At 47.4% G+C, this 26,468-nt stretch overlaps 1 protein-coding gene across 3 annotated transcripts in view; it reads left to right on the forward strand.

The window, feature by feature from the left end:
• Window positions 1-26,468, forward strand: part of SCYL1 (SCY1 like pseudokinase 1) — a 30,948-nt gene continuing 4,480 nt past the window's right edge. Inside the window, exons 1-15 of one of the 3 annotated variants that reach the window (XM_081340393.1) lie at window positions 1-191; window positions 1,341-1,481; window positions 4,940-5,062; window positions 5,578-5,798; window positions 7,742-7,832; window positions 8,515-8,670; window positions 10,132-10,290; window positions 12,304-12,411; window positions 15,783-15,896; window positions 18,596-18,751; window positions 19,987-20,175; window positions 21,492-21,567; window positions 22,186-22,374; window positions 24,310-24,446; window positions 25,986-26,078. In XM_081340393.1, the coding sequence (XP_081196519.1) occupies window positions 75-191; window positions 1,341-1,481; window positions 4,940-5,062; window positions 5,578-5,798; window positions 7,742-7,832; window positions 8,515-8,670; window positions 10,132-10,290; window positions 12,304-12,411; window positions 15,783-15,896; window positions 18,596-18,751; window positions 19,987-20,175; window positions 21,492-21,567; window positions 22,186-22,374; window positions 24,310-24,446; window positions 25,986-26,078 (2,070 nt within the window). In that variant the 5' untranslated portion in view covers window positions 1-74. The remainder of the gene's footprint in view (window positions 192-1,340; window positions 1,482-4,939; window positions 5,063-5,577; window positions 5,799-7,741; window positions 7,833-8,514; window positions 8,671-10,131; window positions 10,291-12,303; window positions 12,412-15,782; window positions 15,897-18,595; window positions 18,752-19,986; window positions 20,176-21,491; window positions 21,568-22,185; window positions 22,375-24,309; window positions 24,447-25,985; window positions 26,079-26,468) is intronic. The other 2 variants (XM_081340394.1, XM_081340395.1) reach the window with 2 other exon arrangements.

Raw genomic sequence — 26,468 nt, forward strand, 5'->3', positions numbered from 1 at the left:
TCCAGCGGCGCTTCCTCCTTGCAACGTCGCCCGGCTGGGTGGTTCGGACACCGGGCGCCCCTTCCCGGCCCAGGATGTGGTTCTTCGCCCGGGACCCGATCCGCGACTTCCCCTTCGAGGCGGCTTCCCCGCCGGAGCCGCCGCTGCCGCAGCCGGGGGGCGCCTGGCAGCTGCACCGCGGGCGGAGGAAGGTGGGCGCGGGGGTCGGGGAAGGGAGGGGGTCTTTGCAGGGGAGGGGGCTCGATCCGGGGAGGGGGGCTGCACGGGGGTGTCCCTGGGGGGAGAGGGGCAAGGCGGGGGTCCCCCTTCCTTTTGGGGCAGGGGGATCTGCGGTGAAGGGGGGGGTGGGGGTGGGGGTGGGCGGTTGGGACCCCTGCATGGGTCGATCTGCATCCTTGTGTGTGAGATGGCCTCAGATGGTTCGTTGAGGTGCTTCCAAGTAAAAAGGCATCACGCAGGGATGCAATCAGATAAAGCTTTATTTAAAGCTAGAGTAAAGAGAAAGAGTTCCCTGGCATGGAGGCATCCGTGCCTGGATTGAGCTCATGGATCATTCCCACAAGAGAGCAAGCAAGCAGACAACAAGGGAGTGAGAGAGAGAGAGCAGCCCCTGAGCAGAGAGTTTTTAGGGGGGGCCTCAGCCCCTCCCTTACCATAAAACTCTCTCTCCAATGGGGCTGCAGGGGCCGAGGACCCCTGACCCACCAGTGGGAGCAAAGAGGCCTCTTTGCTCCCATCTGATGACCTTTTGGGGGAACTGCCATGGCTGGCACAAAAACATCTAACATTGTGTGATCCGGTGGGATTCAAGCACTGGCTGGGCTTGTCTCAATCTCAGCCGCTTTTCAGAGTGGAGGACTTCAACTCCCAGAATGCCCCAGCCAGCTATGCTAGATGGGGAATGCTGGGAGGTTAAAGTGGCTAAGATTGGGAAACACCGGCCGCCTGGGGAATTCTGGGCGTTGGAGTATATATAATTTGGTTAGGGTTGTTAGGGCAGGAGGTTTGGCAAGCTCGGCTCGTGGACTTCAACTTCATAAGACTCGTGGGCTTCAACTCCCAGAATTCCCCAGCCAGCTATGCTAGGTAATCTGTTGATTATCAATTGTCCTACAATGACAATCAAATCGATAAAGCAGAAAAGACAGAGATGAAGGCAACGAAGCTGGAGGTCTCCTCCTCCTTAGTGACTAGCTAGGATTTCATGCCTCCTTTAAACATGGCCGAGTGGGAGTCACTTGGATCTGGGGAACTGTCCACTTGACCATTGATTATGGCCTGATTGTGGCTAGCAAGCAACCGCCATTCTCTCTCACCCCTGCTCATTTTCATTCTCGCAGACCACAGGAGAACCGGTCTCCCTTTTCGTACACGAGGTGAAGCCGAGTTCCGAAGAGCAGACCCAGCTTGCCAAAACAGCCTTTAAATTCCTCAGGACGCTCCGGCACCCCAATATCTTATCCTACATTGATGGCTTAGAGGTATCTTAAGATGATTTCAACTGCTGGCCTTTCAAACGGCAGAATCTCTTGGCGAGCAATAGCAACCCTATTATTATTATTATTATTATTATTATTATTATTATTATTATTATTATTATTATTATTAAATGGACACGGTGGCTCAGTGGGTTAGGACGCTGAGCTTGTCGATCAGAAGGTCGGCCATTTGGCGGGTCGAATCCCGAGTGCCGCGTAACAGAGTGAGCGCCTGTTACCCATCCCAGCTTCTGCCAACCTAGCAGTTTGAAAGCACGTAAAAATGCAAGCAGAGAAACAGGGACCACCACGGTGGGAAGGTAACAGCGTTCCGTGCGCCTTTGGCATCTAGTCATGCTGGCCACATGACCACGGAGACGTCCTCGGACAAGCGCTGGCTCTTCAGCTTTGAAACGGCGATGAGCACCGGCCCCTAGAGTCAGAAACGACTAGCACGCATGTGCAGGGGAACCTTTACATCATCATCATCATCATCATCATCATCATCATCATCATCATTATTATTATTATTATTATTATTATTATTATTATTATTATTATTAAACTTTTATTCATAAAACATGAAACTCAGTCAACTGAACACTCAAATTGACTGGCACTAATGGTTGACACGGGTTGCTGCCAGCATCCTAGGTGTCAACCAGGTATCTCCTTAAAATGTAAGATGTTCTCAGTAGCGCAGTTTTTTGTAGCTTTGCTGGAGTTATTGCAGGAAACTGCAATTTCTTGATCTATTTTGCAGCAGGCCTTTGAAACCTGGGCAGAATCTCTTGGGGAGCAATAGGAAATTATTATTATTATTATTATTATTATTATTATTATTATTATTATTATTATTATTATTATTATGAGAGCATCAAGGACTCCACATTTCAACCTTGAGCTACAAGTATTTTGCTTTCTTGAGACATTTACGGGTAGTGATGGGAGCTCCCCAATACTCCCATATAACACCTCTGCTCCATGAGCTGCATTGGTTACCGGTTGCCCTCCGGGTGAGATTTAAGGTGCTGGTACTTACCTTTAAAGCCCTACATGGCTTAGGCCCGGGATACTTGCAGGACCATCTGCTACCGGGAACGAATTCCCATCGCCCAGTATGCTCACACAGAGAGGGCCTCCTTAGGGTGCCGTCGGCCAGACAATGTCGGCTTGCGACCCCCAGGGGGAGGGCCTTCTCTGTGGGAGCGCCAGCCCTGTGGAACCAGCTCCCCCCTGAGCTTCGGATGGCCCAAGATCTCCGGTCCTTTCGCTGTGGCCTCAAAACACTCCTTTTCCACCTGGCTGACCTGGACTGACAGGGATTTTAATTATGTTTACAATTTTTAATTTATTTTTAATTCTTAATTTTAATTTATTGCACAGATGACTTTAATTTTAATTTTATCTTAATTTCTGTTATATGTTATTGTTGTTAGCCGCCCTGAGTCCTTTGGGAGATAGGGTGGGATATAAGTCCCATTAATAAATAAATAAAATTTCATTGTCTAACTAGGTAACATTGTCGGTGGAAATGAGTGTGGAGTTTGCTTGGTTTATCTAGAATCGCTTGCTTTGTTTTGATGGGAGTTACGGTTTTCCCCTTGGTGGTTCCTTGATTAGGACATTGTTCTCTGCTTGATTGTTTCTCTAGTGTTCATGCCTGCTTATCTATGGGTTTCTCTTTCTGTGGGTCCCTTGGTGTTGTCCGAGCTTGCTTGTTGTCTTGCCAACGTTTCGTGACCCAACATCATTAGTAATGTGTGAATGTGGAATTTGTTCCCTGGTTGTGGACAGTCGCTTGCTCTGTCAGTGTTGGCTGAGTGTAGTTTTCCCCGTGGTGGTTCCTGGATCAGGCTGTTGTTTTCTGCTTGATGGCTTGTCTGGTGTTCATCCCTGCTTGTTTGCCTGGAGTCAAAGTCTTCTGGTCTTGTCGTTTCCTTCTTGCCTTTTCACTGTCTCTTTTCAAAGGTGTGTGAATGTGATTTAGCCCTGTGAAAGGTCTGCAAGAAAACCAGCCAAGCTCAGAGAGCACCAAAGATCCCATAGGCCTCCTCCTCCTCCTCCTCCTCCTCCTCTTCCTCCCATCTCCCCCTCCACTCTGTAAACCCCACTCCCTTCTAGCAACCTAGTTGGTTCATGAAATGTCTGCAAGAAAACCAACCAGCTCAGAGAAGACCAAGGGCCCCATAGTACTCCTCCTCCTCCTCCTCTCCCACCCTCCCATCTCCTCCTCCTCCTCTTCTTCCTCAAAGCCCCTTCCCTTCTAGCACTGATAAGGTTACTTGGTTGTGTCATGAAACGTCTGCAAGAAAACCACCAAGCTCAGGGAGCACGAAGGACCCCACAGTCGTTGTCGTCGTCGTCCTCCTCCTCCTCCTCCCCCCTTCTAGCACTGATAATGTTACCTAATTGGGTCATGAAATGTCTGCAAGAAAATCAGCCAAGTTCAGAGAGCACCAGGGACGCCACAGTTGAACCCCGAGCTACAAATATTCTCTTCTATTGGAACCAGGACATTTCTAGATAGGGCTCGCAACTTGGGTGTCCTCCTTGATTCACAGCTCAATTTTGAAGATCATATAGGAGCTGTGACTAGGGGGGCTTTTGCCCAGGTTCGCCTGGTGCACTAGTTGCGGCCCTATTTGGACCGGGATGCCCTACGCACAGTCACTCATGCGCTCGTGACCTCTTGGATAGACTACTGCAACGCTGCCCTTGAGGACCACTCGGAGGCTCCAGCTGGTGCAGAATGCGGCTGCGCGAGTTGTGATGGGGGTCTCCCGATACTCCCATGTAACACCTCTGCTCCCCGAGCTGCATTGGCTTCCAGTTGTCTTCCGAGTGAGATTCAAGGTGCTGGTGATGACCTATAAAGCCCTAAATGGCATGGGTCCGGGTTATTTACGGGAGCAGCTTTTGCCAGCGTTAACTTCCCATCGTCCTGTGCGCTCCCACAGAGAGGGCCTCCTCAGGGTGCCGTCGGTCAGGGAATGTCGAATGGCGGCCCCCAGGGGGAGAGCATTCTCTGTGGGCGCGCTTGCCCTCTGGAATCAGCTTCCGGTTGAGCTCCGGATGGCTCCCGACCTTCGCTCGTTTCGCCGCGACCTGAAGACCTGGCTATTTGAACTTGCCGGCCTGGACTGGGGGATTGGGATTTTAGATCTTAAATTTTAAAAATTTTAAATTTTAGAATGTATGTTTATTGTTTAGGGCTATTTGATTTAATCTCATTTTAATTTTTATACACTGTGTGTTGTTTATAGCGTTTTAATTGCCCTGTACACCGCCCCGAGTCCCTTCGGAGAGGGGCGGTATATAAATCCAAATAAATAAATAAATAAATAAATAAATAAAATAAAATAACCAGCTGTCCCATTTCACGACACTCTCTCCTGCAGTTCCCCACTTGCTTCCCTTCCTCCATGATGAGAATCATGTTTTCTTCTTTGATTTTCCAGACAGAGAAAAGTTTACACGTGGTGACTGAGCCGGTGACACCGCTGCCGGCCTACTTGGAGTCGCGGGGGGACGGGAAGGCCTTGAGCGAGCCGGAGATATCCTGGGGTCTTCATCAGATTGCAGTGAGCGCTGGGGAGACCGGTATCAGGGTGGGGAGTGCTGGGCTAGACACCTTAACTTTCAGTACAAGTAGTCTTCGAGTTATGACTGCTTGCTTAGTGACCATTCCAAGTTAGCACTAGCAATATCCCTTAGACTTATATACCGCTTCACGGGGCTTTACAGCCCTCTCTAAGCGGTTTACAGAGTCAGCCTCTTGCCCTTCCCAACAATCTGGGTCCTCATTTTACCCACCTCGGAAGGATGGAAGGCTGAGTCAGCCTTGAGCCGGTCAGGATCGAACTGCTGACAGTCGGCAGAGTTAGCCTGCAATCCTGCATTCTAACCACTGCGCCACCACAAAGAGGCTATATTCCCAAATATATATATATATATTTGTTAGGTTTATATCGTGCATTTCCTGGTTGTGTGAATTCCACCTCCTTGGCCAGGTTAAGGGGGTGGTGTTACTCCCTTGGCTGTGACCTGTGACCTCTTCTTTGACGGACGTCTGTCCCCCCTGCCCTTTCCTTCCTAGAAAGCCCTCAGTTTCCTGGTCAACGACTGTCACCTGATCCATAACAACGTCTGCATGGGGGTGGTTTACGTGGACCGTGCTGGCGAGTGGAAACTTGGTGGGTTAGATTACATGTGCCCGGCCCAGGGAGACGTCACCGTGCCACGGAAGGGGATCCCCGAGCTGGAGAAATACAACCCTCCCGAATTATCCGATAACACCAAAAACGTTGGAGAGAAATGGTGAGTTTACTTTTCTTTCTCTCGCCGTGTTTTAAATTAGTATTCTTGAAATACAGGTAATCCTCGACTTAATAACGGTTCATTTACTGACCATTCAAAGTTACAACAGCGCTGGAAAAAGTGATTTATGACCATTTTTCTCACTTAACGACCGTTGCAGCGTCCCCGTGGTCACATGATCGAAATTCGGATGCTCGGCAACTGACTCATATTTATGACGGTTGCGGCGTCCCCCGGGGTCAGGTGATCCCCTTTTTGTGACCTTCTGACAAGCAAAGTCCACGGGGGAATTCAGATTCACTTAACCACCGTGTTACTAACTTAACAACTGCAGTGATTCACTTAACAACCGTGGCAAGGAAGGTCATAAAACATGGGCCAAAATTCAAATTGTTTTGCTTAGCAATAGAAATTTTGGGCTCAATTGTGGTCGTAAGTCGAGGAGTACCTGTACAGTGTTTCTCAAGCTTGGTCACTGTGCTGGCTAAGGAATTCTGGGAGTTGAAGTCCACCCGTTTTAACATGGTCAAGGTTGAGAAGCACTGGTTTGATCGGAGGATTTGTGGATCTCGCATCTGCACATACGTGCAGGATCTTAGTTGGGGTGGGGGTGGGGTTGACCAGAGCCCCCAAATACAATTTGAGGGGCTGGCAAAGGAGTAGGGGTGGGGGAGGACAACCAGCTTTTGAAGAAAGACAGGAGAGCTGTCCATGCAAAATGCAGTTGCTTAAGTCAGATTGGGACCCAGTGGGATTCAGATTACCACCCGATTTAGACAATCCATTTGCATGAGGGAAATCAAGTCCAGTTTCCAAATCCGTTGCAGGAGGGAACTTTTTCAGGAATGCCTGAAATATCTGCACCGATTGGAGACTAACTATGCAAGTTCGGGTCCTGAAAGCTTTGAGGTGCCCCTTGCAGACTGTTTATCAGCTTGTGCCATTACGAAGCAAGAAATTATTAACCAGTTTCCAGGGAATCTAATAATCAATAAAAGCTAAGTTCAATTAAAAGCGCTTAAATTTAGTTTCGGCCTCTTTGCTTTGACGAGGGCGGCGGTGGGTCAAAGATCCAAGGTAAAAATCAGCCACTCGTGTGTCCTGTGCTACAGATGTTGAGACTCGGGGGGGGGGGGAAAGGTGCAGAGAAGAGCAACAAGGAATGATCAGGGGCCTGGAGGCTAAAACATATGAAGAACGGTTGCAGGAATTGGGTATGTCTGGTCTAGTGAAAAGAAGGACTAAGGGTGACATGATAGCAACCTTCCAGTATCTCAGGGGCTGCCCCCAAAGAAGAGGGAGTCAAGCTCTTCTCCAAAGTGCCGAAAGGCAGGACAAGAAGCAACGGATGGCAACTAGTCAAGGAGAGAAGCAACCTAGAACTAAGGAGAAACTTCCTGACAGTCAAGAACAATTAATCAGTGGAACTGCTTGCCTTGTGGATGCTCTATTGCTGGAGGCTTTTAAAGAAGAGACTGGACAGCCATTTGTCTGAAGAGGTATAGGGTCTCCTGCTTGAGCAGGGGATGGACTAGATGACCTCCAAGGTCCCTTCCAACTCTGTTGTTCTGTGGATCCTGTAAATTCTTTCCATAGTTGGTGTCTTTCCTTGAAAACAAGGCAGGTTCCACACAGGGCCAACGGCTAAGCTTTGTGTTAACTTTAACTAAAGGCCGAATGCACACATCTGTTATACGGTAAACTCAACTACATCCAGGCTGAAGTGATGGCTTGGTTCACGTGCAGCTCTCTGTTTGAATCAGGGTTCTCTGCAAAGACACAAACCTGGTTTTGTCTTTTGTGGGAACCCCCTCAGCATAGACTGATCTGTGTCGTATTTGGGGCGGGTTAAATATGTTTTGGAAACAAACTATCCGGTGGCCATGGAGCTAGTCCTCATGATCCTGACTTGACTCAAACTTGTTTCCTGTGTGCGGTGATAGGCCAGCAGACATGTGGCGATTTGGCTGCCTCATCTGGGAGGTCTTCAACGGTCCCTTGCCCCGATCGTCCTCCTTGCGGTCTCTCAACAAAGTGAGTCTCTTTGGTGACCCTTTCCCCACAGTTCATTGAACGGTGGTTGACTGAGCTAACTCCATTTCCTGGGTTCACACAACCCCATAAACTAACCGAGATTGATAGTTCCCACCATTGATTGGCTGTGAGAATGCAGGTTTCATCTGATGAATGAAATGGGCTGGATACAAATGGACAAAATGGTCTTCTAGGCTGGACATGGAGTGGACTAAATGGAGGTGGCTAGCTTTGTAAGTCACTGGGTGGTGTCAATTCTTTTCTCTCTCTCTTTTTCCCCCTCTTTCCCCCCCAGATGTAAAGGAGTGGCCTGGCATATTAGGAGTAAAAGATAGAAATGGATTGGACCAGTTTTCTCAACCTTGACAACTTTAAGATGGGTGAACTTCCAACTCCCAGAATTCTTCCTGGCTGGGGAATTCTGGGAGTTGAAGCACACCCACCCATCTTAAAGTTGTCAAGATTGTAAAACGGTGCCCTGAAATGAAGTGTGTTTTGGTCTACTCCGTAAGGTTGCAAAGTGAGAAGGCTGCAGATTGCACAGTTAACATTGGAACTGCCCGAGACATGAACGGTGTCCAACTTGTCTTCCCTCTCCTGCTTCTGAGTAGACCAGCGTTACGTTGGAGACCACCATCTCCTTTTCCCTGACCTATCTGCTTCCTGCTTCCTTCTCTTCCAGATCCCAAAGTCCTTGGTGCCCCATTACTGTGAGCTGGTGGGTGCGAATCCCAAACTTCGACCCAGCCCAGCCAAATTCCTGCAAAATTGCTCCCAGATGGGCAGTTTCATGGACAACAAGTTTGTGGAGACCAACCTTTTTCTGGAGGAAATCCAGGTGAGAGCTGGGGACCCCCAGTGGCTTATCCCCCAAAGGGTCTTGGCCTGTGTCTGCTTGATTTTATGACTATGGCTTTCTGTGGGGCTAAATTAGAGGAGGGGGTCCTCCTTGTGGGTCAAAGAACTTTTTTGGAACCCGGAACGTTTCCGATTCCAAATTCCATATCTGGAGGTGTTTTGCCATTCACACATTAGCGCAGTAAAATACAGGATTTTTTAAAATTGATTTTGTACTGATCCCTTTTGCTGAAATATAACGTGAATGAGCCATACTATAGATCCGTGGTGGCGAACCTATGGCACGCGTCACCCCAGTCCTAGGCCTTTAGATGAGTTTTATAAAACCTTTTCACTTTAGGCGTCCACCGCCGTGTGCAAAAAAAAAAAGGCTCAATCAATCAATTTCAACTTCTCACGGGAAAAAAAAGATCTCGCAAAGTTGGAATTGATTGATTGAACTTTTTAGGCCCACCCAGTCTGGCGTTACCACCGCAGCCACGCCCACCCAATGGGCCACACCCACCCGGGACCTGACGGTACATAAGTGGGTTTTGAGTTGCAGTTTGGGCACTCAGTGTCTAAAAGGTTTGCCATCACTGCGATAGATAGATAGATAGATAGATAGATAGATAGATAGATAGATAGATAGATAGATAGATAGATAAATGCAAGATCCCATAAGGCAGTGCTTCCTATACTGGTAAAGTTGTGTAAAAGTGATTTTTCTTCTGGTAACAACACTTGAACCCATGACCCATCACAACTGGAGCATTGAAATAGCCTTGAGACTTCAAGATTGCCTTGTATCCTGAGGACTTCCGGTTTTGTGCCTGTAGCGCATGGCCGTGTGAGAGTGGACCTCCGTTCCCCACGGCTAGTTTTGCCCTGCCAGGGGGACCCTAGATGGGTCCGAAGTCGCCCCGAAGAGGTGACCATGAAGAAGGGGCACCCCGTTGATCACGAAGCGACAGCAATTGCTTCGTTTGATCCGGGTAAAGCCGTCCAAACCCGACAGGAAAAAGGCTAGCCATGTGCCAGCGTCCAGCCCTCCTCCCGTCACTGTTTGGCAAACTGTGAGTGAGAGCGGGTGCAGGCAACTATGGAGTTGAGTCAAATTTGACAGCTGTATACCCAGACGTGCACGAGTCTTAAAAGTGGCCAAGTTCAGAAAACACCGCCGTAGAATATACAGGCACGAAACCTCAACTCGAAACCTCCAAAGTTGGTTACTTCAATAAAAGGTATCAAATATCCTGATACTCTTGTTGAGGCTGGTCAGATAATGGGGTCTTTCCCACATGGGATCTGTGGGGTGGGAATCCCTGGCTCCAGCTTGGTTGGAGATCTGGTTTCCTGGTCAGAATGACCCCCCCACCTTCCCCCTTCCCTGTCTCCAAGCAGGAAAGGACGAGGGGGGGCAATTTGAACCCGTAACTCTGGGTAACCGCTCTTTCCACAGATTAAGGAGCCAGCCGAGCGGCAGAAGTTTTTCCAGGAGCTCAGCGACAACCTGGATAATTTCCCCGAGGATTTCTGTTGCCACAAGGTCCTTCCTCAGTTGCTGATGGCCTTTGAGTTTGGGAATGCAGGCGCCATCATCCTCACGCCGCTCTTTAAGGTAGGCCGCTCTGTGGAACGAGGAAAGAGGCGCAGATCACCGGGGCTTGAAAAACAAACAGAGGTAATTTCCCCAAAGTTGGGGAAGGATGAAGGTTATGAATGTCCATGAGGCTGTCTTCATTTCCTTTAATCCTGGCCTGCCAGTTGTGCATCCGCTTGCTTCTGCTCTTTGCGATTGTGGTGACATGCAGACAACATCACATGTGTATACCTGCCCTTTGTGCCCCAGTCAACGTATCCTTGAGGACCTCATGGCAGCGTTACACAAAGCAATTAATGTTGCTAGTTTCGATAAAAAAAATTGAGAGTCTGACTACAAAATACCAGATTTGTTCAAATTAAGCAGATCTTGCTTACTTTGGGCACAACCTGCTTAACTTGTGCATTTATACGTAGCTTGTATTTTATAGTTCAAATTTTAATTTTTTTTACATTTTATTTTATTTTATTTTTATTTATTTTAATTCCATTTATATCCCGCCCTTCTCCGAAGACTCAGGGCGGCTTACAAGCTTAGCAGTAGCCTTCATTCTATGTATATGCCTGCTTATGTCGTACAGCGTGACTTATTTTAATTGTGATGTTTCTGACACAAATAAAGGAATAAGTAGACGTGTTGTGTATGTTCAAGATGCTTAATGAGGTAGGAAAAGTCCCAGCAAACGCAGTCGTACAAAATACTAAATCTCGGTTAGGATTCTGTTTGTGAATTAATGTAAACAGACCTGTTTACAGATAGTCCTCAGGTTACAGCCACAATTGGGAGCTGAAGATTTGTTGTTAAGCAGTGCAGTCATAAGTACGACCGCACCTGATTTTTTGCTCTGGTTGTTAAGTGAATATTGTGGTTGTTAAGAGAGGCACCACTTGACCTGCAACCTTCCCAGTTGATTTCCCCATTGACTTTGTCTGAAGCTGGCTGGGAAAGTCATAGTTGCAGATCACGTGACCCCCAAGACACTGCAACCGTCGTAAGTACATGCCAGTTGCCAAGCCTTCGAATTCTGATCACGTGACCATGGGGCTGTTGCCAAGGGCGTAAGTGTGAAAAATGGTCATAAGTCACTTTTTCCAGTGCCGTTCTCACTTTGGCCAGTAAAGAAACTGTTGTACGTTGAAGACTACCTGTCATTGATCCTAATTAAGCCACTTTCTGAGATCAGCCGGTAATTACACTGGGCTGCATTCCCACCACATGCTAACCTCCCCCAAAAACAAACAAACAGACAAACAGGTAAGCAATGTTAACATTCCTCAAATTCAGTGCACTGTATGAAAACAGGCAATTTATTTTTTCAGCCTTGGGCTATTAATAAAATCTCTGGGGCTGTTTTCGTTGTGGGCAGCACCACCCATTTGGGGCAGCTTTATTAGAAGAGGGGGATGCATTTATTTATTTTTCTATCAATAAATACATTTGCCCGTTCTTCCGTTCCTCCCTCTCCCCCCCTCTCTCTCTCTCTCTTTCGCTCTCCCGCTCTTTCTTTCTCTTTTTCTTTGTTTCTCTCCCTCCCTCCCTCCCTCCCTCTCTCCTTCTCTCTCTCTCTTTCTCTTTCTCTCTCCCGCTCTCTTTCTTTCTCTTTATTTCTCCCTCCCTCCTTCTCTCTCTCTCTCTCTCTTTCTCTTTCTCTCTCCCGCTCTTTTTCTTTCTCTTTCTCTTTCTCTCCCTCCCTCCCTCCCTCTCTCCTGTGTTTCTCTCTCCCGCTCTCTTTCTTTCTCTTTTTCTTTCTCTCTTTCCCTCCCTCTGTCCTTCTCTTCTCTCTTTCTCTCTCCCGCTCTCTTTCTTTCTCTTTCTTTCTTTCTCTCCCTCCCTCCCTCCTTCTCTCTCCCTCCCTCTCTTTCTCTTTCTCCCGCTCTCCCGCTCTCTTTCTTTCTCTTTCTCTTTTTCTCTCTTTCTCTTTTTCTCTCTTTCTCTCCCTCCCTCCCTCCTTCTCTCTCTTTCTCTCTCTCTCTCTCTCTCTCTTTCTCTCTCTCTCTCTCCCTCCTCTGCTTTTTTTTTCTCTTTTTCCAGGTGGGCAAATTTTTGAATAGCCAGGAATACCAGCAAAAAATCATCCCTGTGATTGTGAAAATGTTCTCTTCCCCGGATCGGGCCATGAGGATCCGTTTGCTGCAACAGGTTGGCAGGCGGCCAAATCAAATAGTTGCATTTGGGGTTGTGGGTTTCTTAGAGAAAGCAGCGTCCTTCAACGTCTTCAAACAGAGTCTCAGATTGAGTCCTGCGTCGGTTGAGAGATTGGGCTTTAAAGGAATCCTGTAACTCAACCGCCTGGTGGTCCCCTTTTCTTTTTAATAACAATTTTTTGTTGTTATTAAATTTTTAATAATTGTTTAATAACGTTGGTTGAAACGGGAGCTGCCAGATTCACCAACAACTAACGATGGCCTGCTAAAGTATTTAAGCTCAATCAAAATTATTTAAACTCAGTTTAAATTAGAATTTCCCAGCCAACATACTGCATGGTGTCCTAAATGGAAATTAATGTTAGACTCATAAAATTGGAAGTGAACTCAGAGGTCATCTAGTCCATCCCCTACACACACAAACACACACACACACACACACACACACGGCACATACGGCACATGCTGCTTGGAAAATTCTGGCAGTTGAAATCCCTAGAGCAGGGGTCGGCAACCTGAAAAAGCAAAAGAGCCACTGGGAACCGGTTCCATCACACATAAAAAAAGTGGGAGCCGCACATGTGCGTGGATGCACGCGCGCGATTCCCACTTTTTTTAATGTGGACGCACCTGCGCAGCGGCGGCGACAGGTCTCCCTGGTGACGGGCGCTGGTTTGCGGCGCCGCCTTCAGCCCAGGCGCCACCGGAGCCACCCCTGGGACCTCCAAACTGCCGCCCATTCGGAGAGGTGCGCGCACAGCTCTCCAAACCTTTGGAGAGGTGCGCACGCACCTCCGCCCAAACGGGCGGCAGTGGTACCCATTTGCAGACCTGCTGCCGCCGGTTTGGAAAGCTGCCGCGGCCCGTTTGCAGAGATACCGCCTTCGGAGGAAGGCGGCAGCTCTGCAAACGGGCCGTGGCAGCTTTCCAAAAGGGCGGCGCCACCGCCCGTTCCGAGAGCTGCGCGCGCACCTCCGCCTGAACGGGCGGTGGTGCCACCCGTTTGCAGACCTGCTGCCGCCGGTTTGGAAAGCTGCCGCGGCCCGTTTGCAGGCTGCTGCCTTCCTCCGAAGGCGGTAGCTTTGCAAACGGGCCGCGGCAGCTTTCCAAACGGGCGGCGCCACTCTGTTTGGAGAGGTGCACGCGCACCACTGCCCGTTCGGAGAGGTGTGCGTGCACCGGGCGACTGGAAGCCGCAGGAGATGGCTTAAATATATAAACCTTTATTGTTAAATTACAACATGTGTACATTGAGATTAACTGAGCCTCCCCCCGTGCTCTCTCCCCCCAACACACAGTGACAACAAACCCTCCATCCTACCACACCATGTGAACCAACTACACCACACACCGGTCTCCCAAGTCAATTCTGCATAAGATTATGTCCCATTTAAAAGCCCAACAGCCCACGGATAAAAGCTATTTTTCAGCCTGTTGGTACGGCTGGCTATATTCCTATATCTCCTACCGGATGGTAGGAGAGTCAAGAGATACCGTCCAGGGTGTGAGTCATCCCTGAGAATCTTCCTCACTCTTCCAAGGCAGCGGGCCCTGGCGATGTCATCCAGTGGTGTCAGGGAACAGCCCACAATGTCTTGTGCTGCATGCGGCTCTGGAGCCGCGGATTGCCAACCTGTGCCCTAGAGTGACCAAATTTGAAAATCACTGGTGCAGCATTCTGTGTAAACCCAAGAAGAGGTTAATTGAACAAAAAAAAAAGCATTTGTGAGACTCTTCTGTTATTTTCCACTAGAAAGCCAGAAAAAATGGAGCAGTGAAGCTCTTTTTTTTATTAGGTTGCATTTTTATTTACTAAAAAAATTTATGGAGCAGCATACTTGCATACACATGCTTGCTTGCTTTGGGAGCGTAGAGACCCAGAGGTAGGCAACCTTGACTCTTTTATGACTTGTGGACTTCAGCTCCCAGAATTCCTGAGCAGGCATGTCTCAGCTTGGAAACCTTTCCCTTTCCCCTCAGCGTGGCTGGCTCAGGAATTCTGGGAGTTGAAGTCCACGAGTCATAAAAGAGCCATAGGTCCCCCATGCTGGCTCAGGAATTGTGGGAGTTGAAGTCCACAAATCATAAAAGGGCCAAGTTTGAAGACCCCTGGTTTAGAGTATAGGCCAGGGGTAGGCAACCTTGGCTCTTTTATGACTCGTGGACTTAAATTCCCAGAATTCCTGAGCCAGCATGTCTCGGCTTGGAAACCTCTCCCTTTCCCCTCAGCGTGGCTGGCTCAGGAATTCCAGGAGTTGAAGTCCATGAGTCATAAAAGAGCCAAGGTTGCCTACCCCTGGTCTAATACTTAAGGCTAGAAAGCGAGAGATTGTGAGTTCAAGTCCCATTTTCGCCATGAAAGCTGGGTGGGAGACTTTGGGCCAATCCCCAAGAGACCCTGAGTTCTAGTCCTGCATTCGGCATGAAAATCATCTGGGAGACTTTGGGCCAGCCCCCTTCTCTCAGCCCAGCCCACCTCACAAGGTTGTTGCGGGGGAAAATAGGAGGAGGAGGAAAGTTCGCCACATTGAGTTGTTTGTCAAAATAATAAAAGGCAGACTACGAGGGGTGGGGTAGCCTAGAGGCGAAGCTCTCGCCTCGAACATCAGGAGGCTGTGAGTTCAATCTTATGCAGCTGCAGATCTTTCTCTCTCTGGCCCAAAGAGAAAATATCTGTTGTGAACTCCGCGTAGGCGTCAGGAAGGGCATCCAGTCAGTAAACGCTCAGCTCTATTCAGTCACCCCGAAATAAGGGATTACAGGGACGTTAAAAAATAAATGAGTGAATGAATGAATGAATGAATAAATAAATAAATAAATAAATAAATAAGGCAGAATACAAATAAGTAAAATAAATAAATCGTGTGAATGCAGCCCATGGGGGTTTTAGCGCAAATCTAGAAAATAGAATAGGGACGCGGTGGCTCAGTGGGTTAGGCTGCTGAGCTTGTCGATCAGAAGGTTGGCAGTTTGGCGGGTCGAATCCCGAGTGCCGCATAACAGAGTGAGCGCCTGTTACCCGTCCCAGCTTCTGCCAACCTAGCAGTTCGAAAGCACGTAAAAAATGCAAGTAGAAAAACAGGGACCACTCCGGTGGGAAGGTAACAGCGTTCCATGTGCCTTTGGCATCTAGTCATGCCGGCCACATGACCACGGAGACGTCCTCGGACAAGCGCCGGCTCTTCGGCTTTGAAACGGAGATGAGCCCCTAGAGTCGGAAACGACTAGCACGCATGGGTGGGGGAACCTTTACCTTTACCTTTTTAGAAAATAGGTCTGTTCGGTGTGTTGTGTGAACCTGGGAGAGAAGTTGTCGATGTGTTTTGTATCTCAAGCGCCAACTGACGGCAGGTGTTTCCCCTCCAGATGGAGCACTTCATTCAGTATCTGAATGAGCCCACGGTCAACACCCAGATCTTCCCCCATGTGGTCCACGGCTTCCTGGACACCAATCCAGCCATTCGGGAGCAGACGGTGAAGGTGAGGCAAGATGGTATGAAAAGGCATGTGAGAAAGACCTTGGAAGGCGGGATGCGAAGACCCTGCCAGATTAGGGACAACTTAGCCCTTAGCTGTGTAACGGGTGGAGAAAAAGAGTTGGGGGGGACCCTAAACAGTTTCTCAGACTGTAAAAGGAGACGGTGGGAGATTTGTACTTTCAGACTTGCAAAATTCAGTTAATGTACAATAGTTTTAGAGGACCATCAGATAAGAGGCTGCTAAGCCCAGAGCCGCATAACGCCTTGGCAAGGCCACACTTGGAATACTGCATCCAGTTTTGGTCACCACAATGTAAAAAAGATGTTGAGACTCTGGAAAGAGTGCAGAGAAGAGCAATAAAGATGATTAGGGGGCTGGAGGCCAAAACATGAAGAACGGTTGCTGGAATTGGGTGTGTCTAGTTTAATGAAGAGAAGGACCAGGGGGGACATGATAGCAGTGCTCCAGTATCTCAGGGGCTGCCTCAAAAAGGGAGGAGTCAAGCTATTCTCCAAAGCACCTGAAGGCAGGACAAGAAGCAACGGGTGGAAACGAATCAAGGAGAGAAACAACCTGGAACTAAGGAGAAACTTCCTGACAGTCAGAACAATTAACCAGTGGAACAACCTGCCTCCAGAAGCGGTGAATGCTCCAACACTGGAAGTTTTTAAGAAGAGACTGGATAGCCATTTGTCTGAAATGGAACAGGGTTTCCTGCCTAAGCAAGGGTTTAGGGTTTAATGAAAACATGATAGCAGTCTTCCAATATCTCAGGGGTTGCCCCAAAGAAGCGGAGGGGGTCAACCTGTTCTCCAAAGCGCCCGAAGGCGGGACAAGAAGCAACGGATGGAAACTAACCAAAGAGAGAAGCAACCTAGAACTAAGGAGAAACTTCCTGACAGTGAGAACAACTAACCAGTGGAACTCCTTGCCTCCAGAAGTGGTGAATACTCCAACACTGGAAGCTTTTAAGACGAGACTGGACAGCTATTTGTCCGAAATGGTATAGGGCAGGGGTAGGCAACCTCGGCTCTTTTATGACTCGTGGACTTCAACTCCCAGAATTCCTGAGTCAGCTATGCTGGCTCAGGAATTCTTAGAGTTGAAGTCCACGAATCATAAAAGAGCCGAGGTTGCCTACCCCTGGTATAGGGTTTCCTGGGACTAGAAGACCTACAAGGTCCCTTCCAACTACTACTACTACTACTACTACTACTACTATTATTATTATTATTATTATTATTATTATTATTATTATTATTATTATTATTATTATTATTATTATTATTATTATTATTATTATATCCCTAGTTTCTCAGACTGTAAAAGAGGGTGGGAGATTTATACTTTCAGACTTGCAAAATTCAGTTAATGTAACCTTACAAGAAAGTAGAATTAACTCATCTGGTTGTGTCTCCTGACTGGTCTACCTGGGAAGACTTGACAGATGTCAAGGGCAATTTCTCTATCTCTTTGGGGGGGGGGGTCGAGGGGGGGGTCACCGTGCCCCTTATGTCCCTCCCTGCTGGGTGGGATAAACAACCTATCATCTCTTGGGAGTCACAATCCCCCAGGCTTGTTCTGGGTGAGGAGGGCATCTTACGTAATTGGTGGGATGGAAGTGGGAGGTAGGAGAAGCCCGAAGCTGAAGTTGGTGAGGTCATCTATACCTTCCCCTCAGAATATCTGTGGAGATTCACCCAGGTCATGGTTGTCCCAAAGGTGCTTTTTCAGGAGGCAAAATGGACTTTTTTCTTCTCATCCACATCTGTGTTCTCAAGATCACCCGAGTGGTGCAAATGGGTGTGGAGCCTTCTTGGAACTGCTTGAAAGGACACACTCATTTGCGCACTCAGGTGACCCTGAGGACACAGCTAAACCTCCAGGTGGCCTCAATGCCTCTCTGTTGTTGTTGTTGTTAGTCGCGAAGTCGTGTCTGACCCATCGCGACCCCATGGACAACGTTCCTCCAGGCCTTCCTGTCCTCCACCATCTTCTGGAGTCCATTTAAGCTCACGTCTCCTGCTTCAGTGACTCCATCCGGCCACCTCATTCTCTGTCGTCCCCTTCTTCTCTTGCCCTCCACCTTTCCCAGCATGAGGCTCTTCTCCAGTGAGTCCTTCCTTCTCCTTAGGTGGCCAAAGTATTTGAGTTTCAGCTTCAGGATCTGGCCTTCTAAAGAGCAGTCAGGGTGGATCTCCTCTAGGACTGACCGGTTTGATCGCCTTGCAGTCCAAGGGACTCGCACGAGTCTTCTCCAGCACCAGAGTTCAAAGGCCTCCATTCCTTGGCGCTCGGCCTTTCTTGTGGTCCAACTTTCACTGCCATACATTGCAACTGGGAAGACCAATGCCTCTCTAAAAAGGAGGCAAATGACCAGCTGTCTGCAAGGAGTATAAATCCTTCCATTCCCCACCCTTCAGTCAGAGCTGAAGAAGCTTCTTGGGTGAGAAGCGACACGTCTTCCAAGAAAACCGAGAAAGTCCAGTTGCCTCCTGAAAAAAAGCACCTTTGGGACCTCCCCTCTGAAAAAGAAGACCACAAGGTGATCCCAAGTGTCACTGTCCCTAATGTCCACCCTCCTTCCAAGCTATCCCCATCTCCCAGCATCCCTGCCCTGGGGCCCATTCTTCCTGCCCCTGCGTGCCCGCCCTGCGGCCTCTGGCTAAGGGGCTCCTGTCCTGTGTTCTCCTCCGCAGTCCATGCTGCTCCTGGCTCCCAAACTCAGCGAGACCAACCTGAACGTGGAACTCATGAAGCACTTCTCTCGCCTCCAGGCCCGGGACGACCAGGGCCCTATTCGCTGCAATACCACCGTGTGCCTGGGCAAGATTGGGCCGTACCTCAGTGCCAGCGTGAGTGGGCAGCAGCAGGCTTTCGGAGCAGACGGTGGGAAGCGTTAGAGCACAGATGTCCCACTTTTAAGACCTGTGGGACTTCGACTCCCAGAATCCCACAGGTCTTAAAGTGGCCACGGTTGGACATCCCTTCTTTTTAGAGAGAGTTGCCTGGACACGAGATCACAGGTAGTCCTCAACTTACGACCACAATTGGGACTGGAAAATTTGTTGCTGAGCGCTGCAGTGCTTAAGTCGTGTGATGCCTTGCACCTGATTTCACAACCTTTTTTGCCCTGGTCGTTAAGTGAATCACCATGGTCGTTAAGTGAATCACCATGGTCATTAAGCAAGCTCTCACATGATCGTGACTCATGACGTTCCCTGCCGGCTTCCTCATTGACTCAGCTGATGATCACATGAATTCGGGACCCCGCAAGCATTGTAAATGCATGCGGGATGCCAGGCGCCTGGGTGACGAGTGCTGAACTGCAGGGATGCTGTATTATTGGTCATAAGTGCGAGGACCAGACCTCAGTCCCTTTTCTCGGCGTGGTTGTAATTTTGAAAGACCACTAAAGGACTGGTCATAATTTGAGGCCTGCCTGTGATGTGTGAAAGATTGATGGGTTAAATATGGGTTAAGATTAGAATGATAAAATTCGAAAGGACCTTAGAGGTCATGTAGTCCAGCCCCCTGCTTGGTGCAATGCATCTTGGGTGCCACAGTTCTTTTGTACCACGGTTAAGCCTTGAATGTTGGACTCACTGATATATGGTAGTCCTTGAGTTATGACCACAGCTGAGCCCACCATTTCTGTTCTTATGTGAGACGGTTAAGTGAGTTTTGCCCCATGTTACAACCATTCTTACTAGCCCAGCTATTCAGTGACTCTGGCTTGCCCAGTGACTTTGCTTGTCAGAAAGTCGCAAAAGGGGAATCACATCACCCCGGGATTCCGCGACCGTCGTAAATATGAGCCAGTTGCCAAGTGCCTGAATTTTGATCACGTGACCACGGGGATGCCGCAATGGTCGTAAGTGTGAAAAACAGTCATAAGTCCCTTTTTTTCCCCGTGCCGTTGCAACTTTGAACAGTCGCTAAATGAGCTGTTGTTAAGTTGAGGACCGCCTGCGTCAAAACCCCTTGGGGACTCGAGAGATGCACCCTGGACCGGAGTCCTCAGTCCTTTTCTGCTGCTGTTTTTGATTACAGGTGAGCTCACGTTGTTTGCTGGATGTTCTCTTTACAGACGAGGCAGAACGTGCTCATCTCGGCCTTCAGTCGGGCCACCAAAGACCCCTTTGCCCCCTCGCGGGCGGCCGGGGTCCTGGGCTTCGCCGCCACCCACAATTTCTTCTCCATGAAAGAGTGCGCCTTCAAAATCCTGCCAGTGCTGTGCAACTTGACGGTGGACCCTGAAAAAACTGTCCGGGACCAGGTGAGGAATGGGGTGCAGGGCAAACTCCCCTCGCGGGTTTCTGAAGGATGGGTGGAGAATTGAGTCCGAGGGGGCCTTTGGAAGCAGGCCCAAGGATTCCTGATAGCATACAGTCCTCGACTTAACGGCCATAATTAGGCCTGGGACTTCCGTCGCTAAGCAGTGGGGTTGTTCATGCCCAAGGCCTGATTTTATGACCTTTTTTTTTGCTACAGTCATTAAGTAAATCCGGCATCTTCCATTGATTTTGCTTTTGGGAAGCCACTGAGGAGCTTGTAAATGGTGACCCTCTGACCCTGGGATGCTGCATCTGTGCCCAATGTTATTACCTTTTTTCCCTTTGGTCATTAAAAGAATTGTGGTTGTTCAGTGAATGGTGTGGTCATGAAGTGAATCTCGCTTCCCTCATTAACTTTGCTTGTGGGAAGGCCGCAAATGGCCTTTTACCAAGAGCTTGAATTTTGATCACCTTGGGGGACACTGAAGCGGTCATAGGTGTGAGGACCAGTGACATTTTTCAGCATCATCGTCACTTCAGATGGCTGCTACAGGTCTTAAGTTGAGGACTGGCTGTATTGATGAAATTGGCTGTTCACCAGCTGGTTATTCATCTTGTCCTGAGCCAGAATGTGCTTACAATGGTTTACGAGTCAGTGGTTGAGTTCACATGACACTCTAAGCGAGTCTCAGAAGATTTGAATAATTCAGCCTGTTGTAGGAAACCAACCAGCATTTTAACACGTCAGAAACCAAGGTTAAGGCTACCATAAAGTTTGTGAGTCTGGGGCATTCCCTTTCCGTGAACCACATCACGCTAAACAATGAAACATGGTTTACTAACCGGCATGGCTGACTTCACAAAGGGGCTGGGAAGCGACATGGCAAGCCTAAATTAACCATGGTTGTCCATGGTTAATTCAGGCTCAGCATGTCGCTTCACCAGCCTCCGTTGCGAAGTCAGCCATGCTGGTTAGTAAACCATGTTTCATTGTTTAACGTGAGGTGTGAAGGCAGCCACTTGGTTTTTATTCAGTAAACCAAGGTTAAGCAACTCCATGCAGGAACCTAGCCATTGGATCATCCCTGGTTAAAATGGAGCTAACGATCTTTGTCACCCTCTCCATGGGACATAAGTCGCTTTTCCCAGTGCCGTTGTAACTTTGAACGGTCACTAAACAAACTGCTGTAAGTCGAGGATTGCCTGTACTTTGTAGAACTGCGGGGAAGCTTCTGACTCTTGGCTTTTTTTTAAAAAAAAACCCGTCTTTCTGTCTCTTTCTTTGCTATTTTTTGTCGGGTGACTTTTTTTTTCCCAGGCCTTCAAAGCCATCCACAACTTCCTGACTAAACTGGAGACGGTTTCAGAAGACCCGGCTCAGCTCTCAGAACTTGGTGAGACCATCCTGACAATCAATAAGGGCCAAGCTGTTGGGTTTGGACTTTGGGCCTTGTCAGTGGTGGGATTCAGCCGGTTCGCACCACTTCGGCAGGACCGGGAGCTCATTTTTTGTTACCCAGGCCCAGAACGGACTTTTGGAAGCGGCATCCACACAGAGCGCCGGTTGTCCACATATTTGAATCCCACCACTGGGCCTTGTGGTTTGACTAAACCAGGGTAGGCAACTGGCAGCCAAGGATTGTGTGCCCGGCTTGGCCCACTTTGCAAATCCCGCCCATTCTCCCTTTTCCTGCTTTGAGCTCTTGGCCACGCCTCCTGCTTAGAATGCGAGGCCCCGCCCAACTTATTTGGGCCTCATGGATCTGGTTCGCTGGAATCATAGAATTCTAGGGCTAGAAGGGACCTTGGAGATCTTCTTGTCCAGGGCTCCTCCAAACTTGGCCACTTTAGGACGTCTGGACTTCAAGAATTCTGGGAGTTGAAGTCCACACGTCTTGAAGTGGCCAAGTTTGGAGGAGCCCTGAAATCCAACCTACTGCTTAAAAAGCACTTCCTGGCATTGCAACGGTATAGCTTGAACCCAGGACTCTGCCTCCCCCCTCTCTCTTCAGAAAAAGATGTCCAGGCTCCCTCCACCAGTCCCGCGGTGGGCTCGGCAGCCAGTTGGGCTGGCTGGGCTGTGACGGGGGTCTCGTCCCTGACGTCCAAGCTGATCCGGACAAACGCTGGCACAACGCCGGGGGCAGAGCAGGTGGCCAAGGACGCCCCTGTCAAGATGCCATCGGAGCCCCCCAAATCAGGTCAGTGCAATACAGGCAGTCTTCGATTTACGACTGGACAATTCTTAGCAATGGAAATTTTGGACTCCATTGTGGTCGTAAGTCAAGGACTACCTGAATATTTAAAACATTTCTCTCTCTCTCTCTCTATATATATATATATATATACCTCTATATATATAAACCTCAGAAAACAAGTATATAGTATATAGTATATAGTATATAGTATATAGTATATAGTATATAGTATATAGTATATAGTATATAGTATATAGTATATAGTATATAGTATATAGTATATAGTATATAGTATATAGTATATAGTATATAGTATATAGTATATAGTATATAGTATATAGTATATAGTATATCGAAGGGACGCGGTGGCTCAGTGGGTTAGGACGCTGAGCTTGTCGATCAGAAGATCGGCAGTTTGGCGGGTCGAATCCCGAGTGCCACGTAACAGAGTGAGCGCCTGTTACTCGTCCCAGCTTCTGCCAACCTAGCAGTTCGAAAGCACATAAAAATGCAAGTAGAAAAATAGGGACCACTACGGTGGGAAGGTAACAGCGTTCCGTGCGCCTTTGGCGTCTAGTCATGCCGGCCACATGACCACGGAGACGTCCTCGGACAAGCGCTGGCTCTTCGGCTTTGAAACGGAGATGAGCACCGGCCCCTAGAGTCGGAAACGACTAGCACGCCTGTGCGGGGGAACCTTTACCTTTACCTATAAAGTATATAGTATATAGTATCTATATATTTATCATCCATTTATCTATCTATCTATCTATCTATCTATCTATCTGTCTATATCTATCTACCTATCCATCCATCTATCTATCCCTATCCCTCTATCTCCATCCATCTGTCTCCATCCATCCATCCGTCTGTTTTATCATCTCCCCTCTCTCTTTATATATCTGTCTATCTAATCTATCTATCTATAATGTGTCATTTATGTGTCATCTATCTAGCCATCCATCTATCTATATTCATCCATCTCTCTCTCTATGTATCTAAATATCTATTTATCAATCTATCTATCCATTCATCTGTCTATCATTTCTCTCTCTAATCTACTCTATCAATCTATCATGTCTATCATCTATGTATCTATCCATTCATCTATCTGTCTCTATCATCTCTCACTCTATCTAATCTATAATCTATCAATCTATCATGTCTATCATATGTATCATCTATGTCTATCACCTATATCATCTGTCTGTCTGTCTGTCTGTCTGTCTATCTATCTATCTATCTATCATCTATCTATCTATCTATCTATCTATCTATCTATCTATCTATCTATCTATCTATCTATCTATCTATCTATCTATCATATATCATATATCTACCATCTATCTATCCATCCATCCATCTATGGTATCTATATATTTAATCATCCTGTCTATCTATGTCTATATCTATTGTCTGTCTGTCTGTCTGTCTGTCTGTCTGTCTGTCTGTCTATCTATCTATCTATCATATATTATCTATGTATCATCTATCTATCCATCCATCCATCTATGGTATATATATATTTAATCATCCTGTCTATCTATGTCTATATCTATTGTCTGTCTGTCTGTCTGTCTGTCTGTCTGTCTGTCTGTCTATCTATCTATCTATCTCTATCTATCTATCATCTATCTATCTATCTATCTATCTATCTATCTATCTATCTATCTATCTATCTATCTATCTATCTATCTATCTATCTATCTATCTATCTATCTATCTATCTATCTATCTATCTATCCATCCATCATATATTATCTATGTATCATCTATCTATCCATCCATCCATCTATGGTATCTATATATTTATTTATTATCTATCTATCTATCTATCTATCTTTCATCTCTATATCTAAAATATCTATCTATCATCTCTCTATATTTGTCCGTCTGTCTGTCTATATCTAAAGCATTTATCTCCTTATATATCTATAGGCACTGGCCCCCCTCCCGCGTCTGAGGGAGCAGCTCCCTCCCCTCCCAGCCGGTGGGACGTGGAGGAGGAGGGGGAGTTGGGGGGGGAGGAGAGCACGGCAGACCAGTGGGATGATGAAGACTGGAGCAGCTTGGAGGTAAAAGGTCACACCCCCCACCCCCAACCCACCCCGTGAAGAGCTGAAGATGAAGAGCTGAGATGGATCACGGTTCATTTGCAGATAATCCTCAATTTACAACTGTTTGTTTAGTGAGCGTTTGAAGCTACAACAGCACTGAAAAAAGTGACTTACGGCCGTTTTTCACACTTAATGACTGTTGCAGCGTCCCCGTGGTCACACAATCAGAATGCAGGCACTTGGCAACTGGCATGTATTTCATTGTTCCTGGGTCACATGATTATCAGTTCTAACCTTCCCAACCACCTTCTGACCAGCAAAGCCAGTGGGTGATGCCACATTCGCTTAATGACCATGTGATTCACTTAAGAACTGCAATGATTTGCTTAACAAACATGGCAGTAAAGTTGTAAAATCAGTTCTGGTCATATGATGACCTGGTTTTACAACCATCATGATTTATGACTGTCATGGGCAGACTCCATCACAGTCATAAGTAGAGGACTATCTGAATATGTTCTATAAATTAATTGATAGATGATAGAGGGAGGGAGGGATAGATGGATGTATCGACGGATGGACGGACAGACAGACAGATGATTGATAGATGATAGATGGAGGATAGATAGATAGATAGATAGATAGATAGATAGATAGATAGATAGATAGATAGATAGATAGATGATAAATATAGACATAGATAGATAGATAGATAGATAGATAGATAGATAGATAGATAGATAGATAATAAATATAGACATAGATAGATAGATAATTGATAGATGATGGAGGGATATAGATAGATAGATAGATAGATAGATAGATAGATAGATAGATAGATAGATAGATAGATAGATTGATAGATTGATAGATTGATAGATTGATAGATAATAAATATAGACATAGATAGATAGATAGATAATTGATAGATGATGGAGGGATATAGATAGATAGATAGATAGATAGATAGATAGATAGATAGATTGATAGATAGATAGATACATAGATACATAGATACATAGACAGACAGACAGACAGAGATAGATAGATGATAGATGATATAGACATGATAGAGAGAGAGATAATAGGTGATAGATAATAGATATAGAAGCTTGAAAGAGATTTTGGAAGGGAATGGCAACTGAACTACAGTGGCTTCTTAATTTACTTTAAAACTGGTAATTAGTTGAAATGTGAGGGCATGAAAATCGCATTACAATTCAACAGTTAAAAGATGGGTATCAGTAGAATAACCCTTAAAATAGTTCAGTTCAGCTCAGCTCGTATCTACTGCTTGCAGCGATGTTTACGACATGGTATAAAAAGTTCTGCAGCCTCCAGAGCGCAAACCTACCCTAAAGTGGAGCCTTTAGCCTTAGCCAATGAACACCGGACAATTTAGCGCGGACCGACGCAACAGAACTATAAGCAACCTCAGGCATACACGCCAGGGGAGATTGGCGAAAGTAGCCATGGCTTCTCCTGAACACAAGGCTGAGGATAAATGGCTGGGGCTGCTGCACAGCTGAATGCCCCTTTTCCTCTTTGTGTCCACAGCAAGAAACGGAGCAGCCCAAGAGGCAGCCCAGTCCAGATGACTGGAACAGCCCCGGCTGGTCAGAACCGACCCAGACATCCAGCGGTAGGACAGTAAGTTTGCTTCAGTCTGCCTCGGATTCACCAGCTTGGCTTCCTCGTTCTCCACGGGTGTAGTTAGAATAACGTGCCAGCAGATGGCAGAATGGGACTTGCCTTGCCCAGGTTCAGAAGGCTGGGATTGGGATGGGAGACCACACGGTGAGCCACAGCAGCAGGCTAGACTGGGAAGTACAAAAAAAAAAAACAGCCCGTAGGAAAGCCGGATGGTGGGTGTGAAAACTGCCTGGGATGGGCCAACGTCAATCCCCCCCCCCAAAAAAAGCTCGGCTTGGAGATTGTTTTCATTAAAATGAGGTTGGGGGGACACCGGGGGGGGAACGTTCCAGGGATAACAAGGCATTTGTGGATCTAGTGTCCCCCTCAAACCTCTGGAAACGATAC

Source organism: Vipera berus (genome assembly GCF_964194415.1).
Source record: "Vipera berus genome assembly, chromosome: 16".
Taxonomy (NCBI): Eukaryota; Metazoa; Chordata; class Lepidosauria; order Squamata; family Viperidae; genus Vipera; species Vipera berus.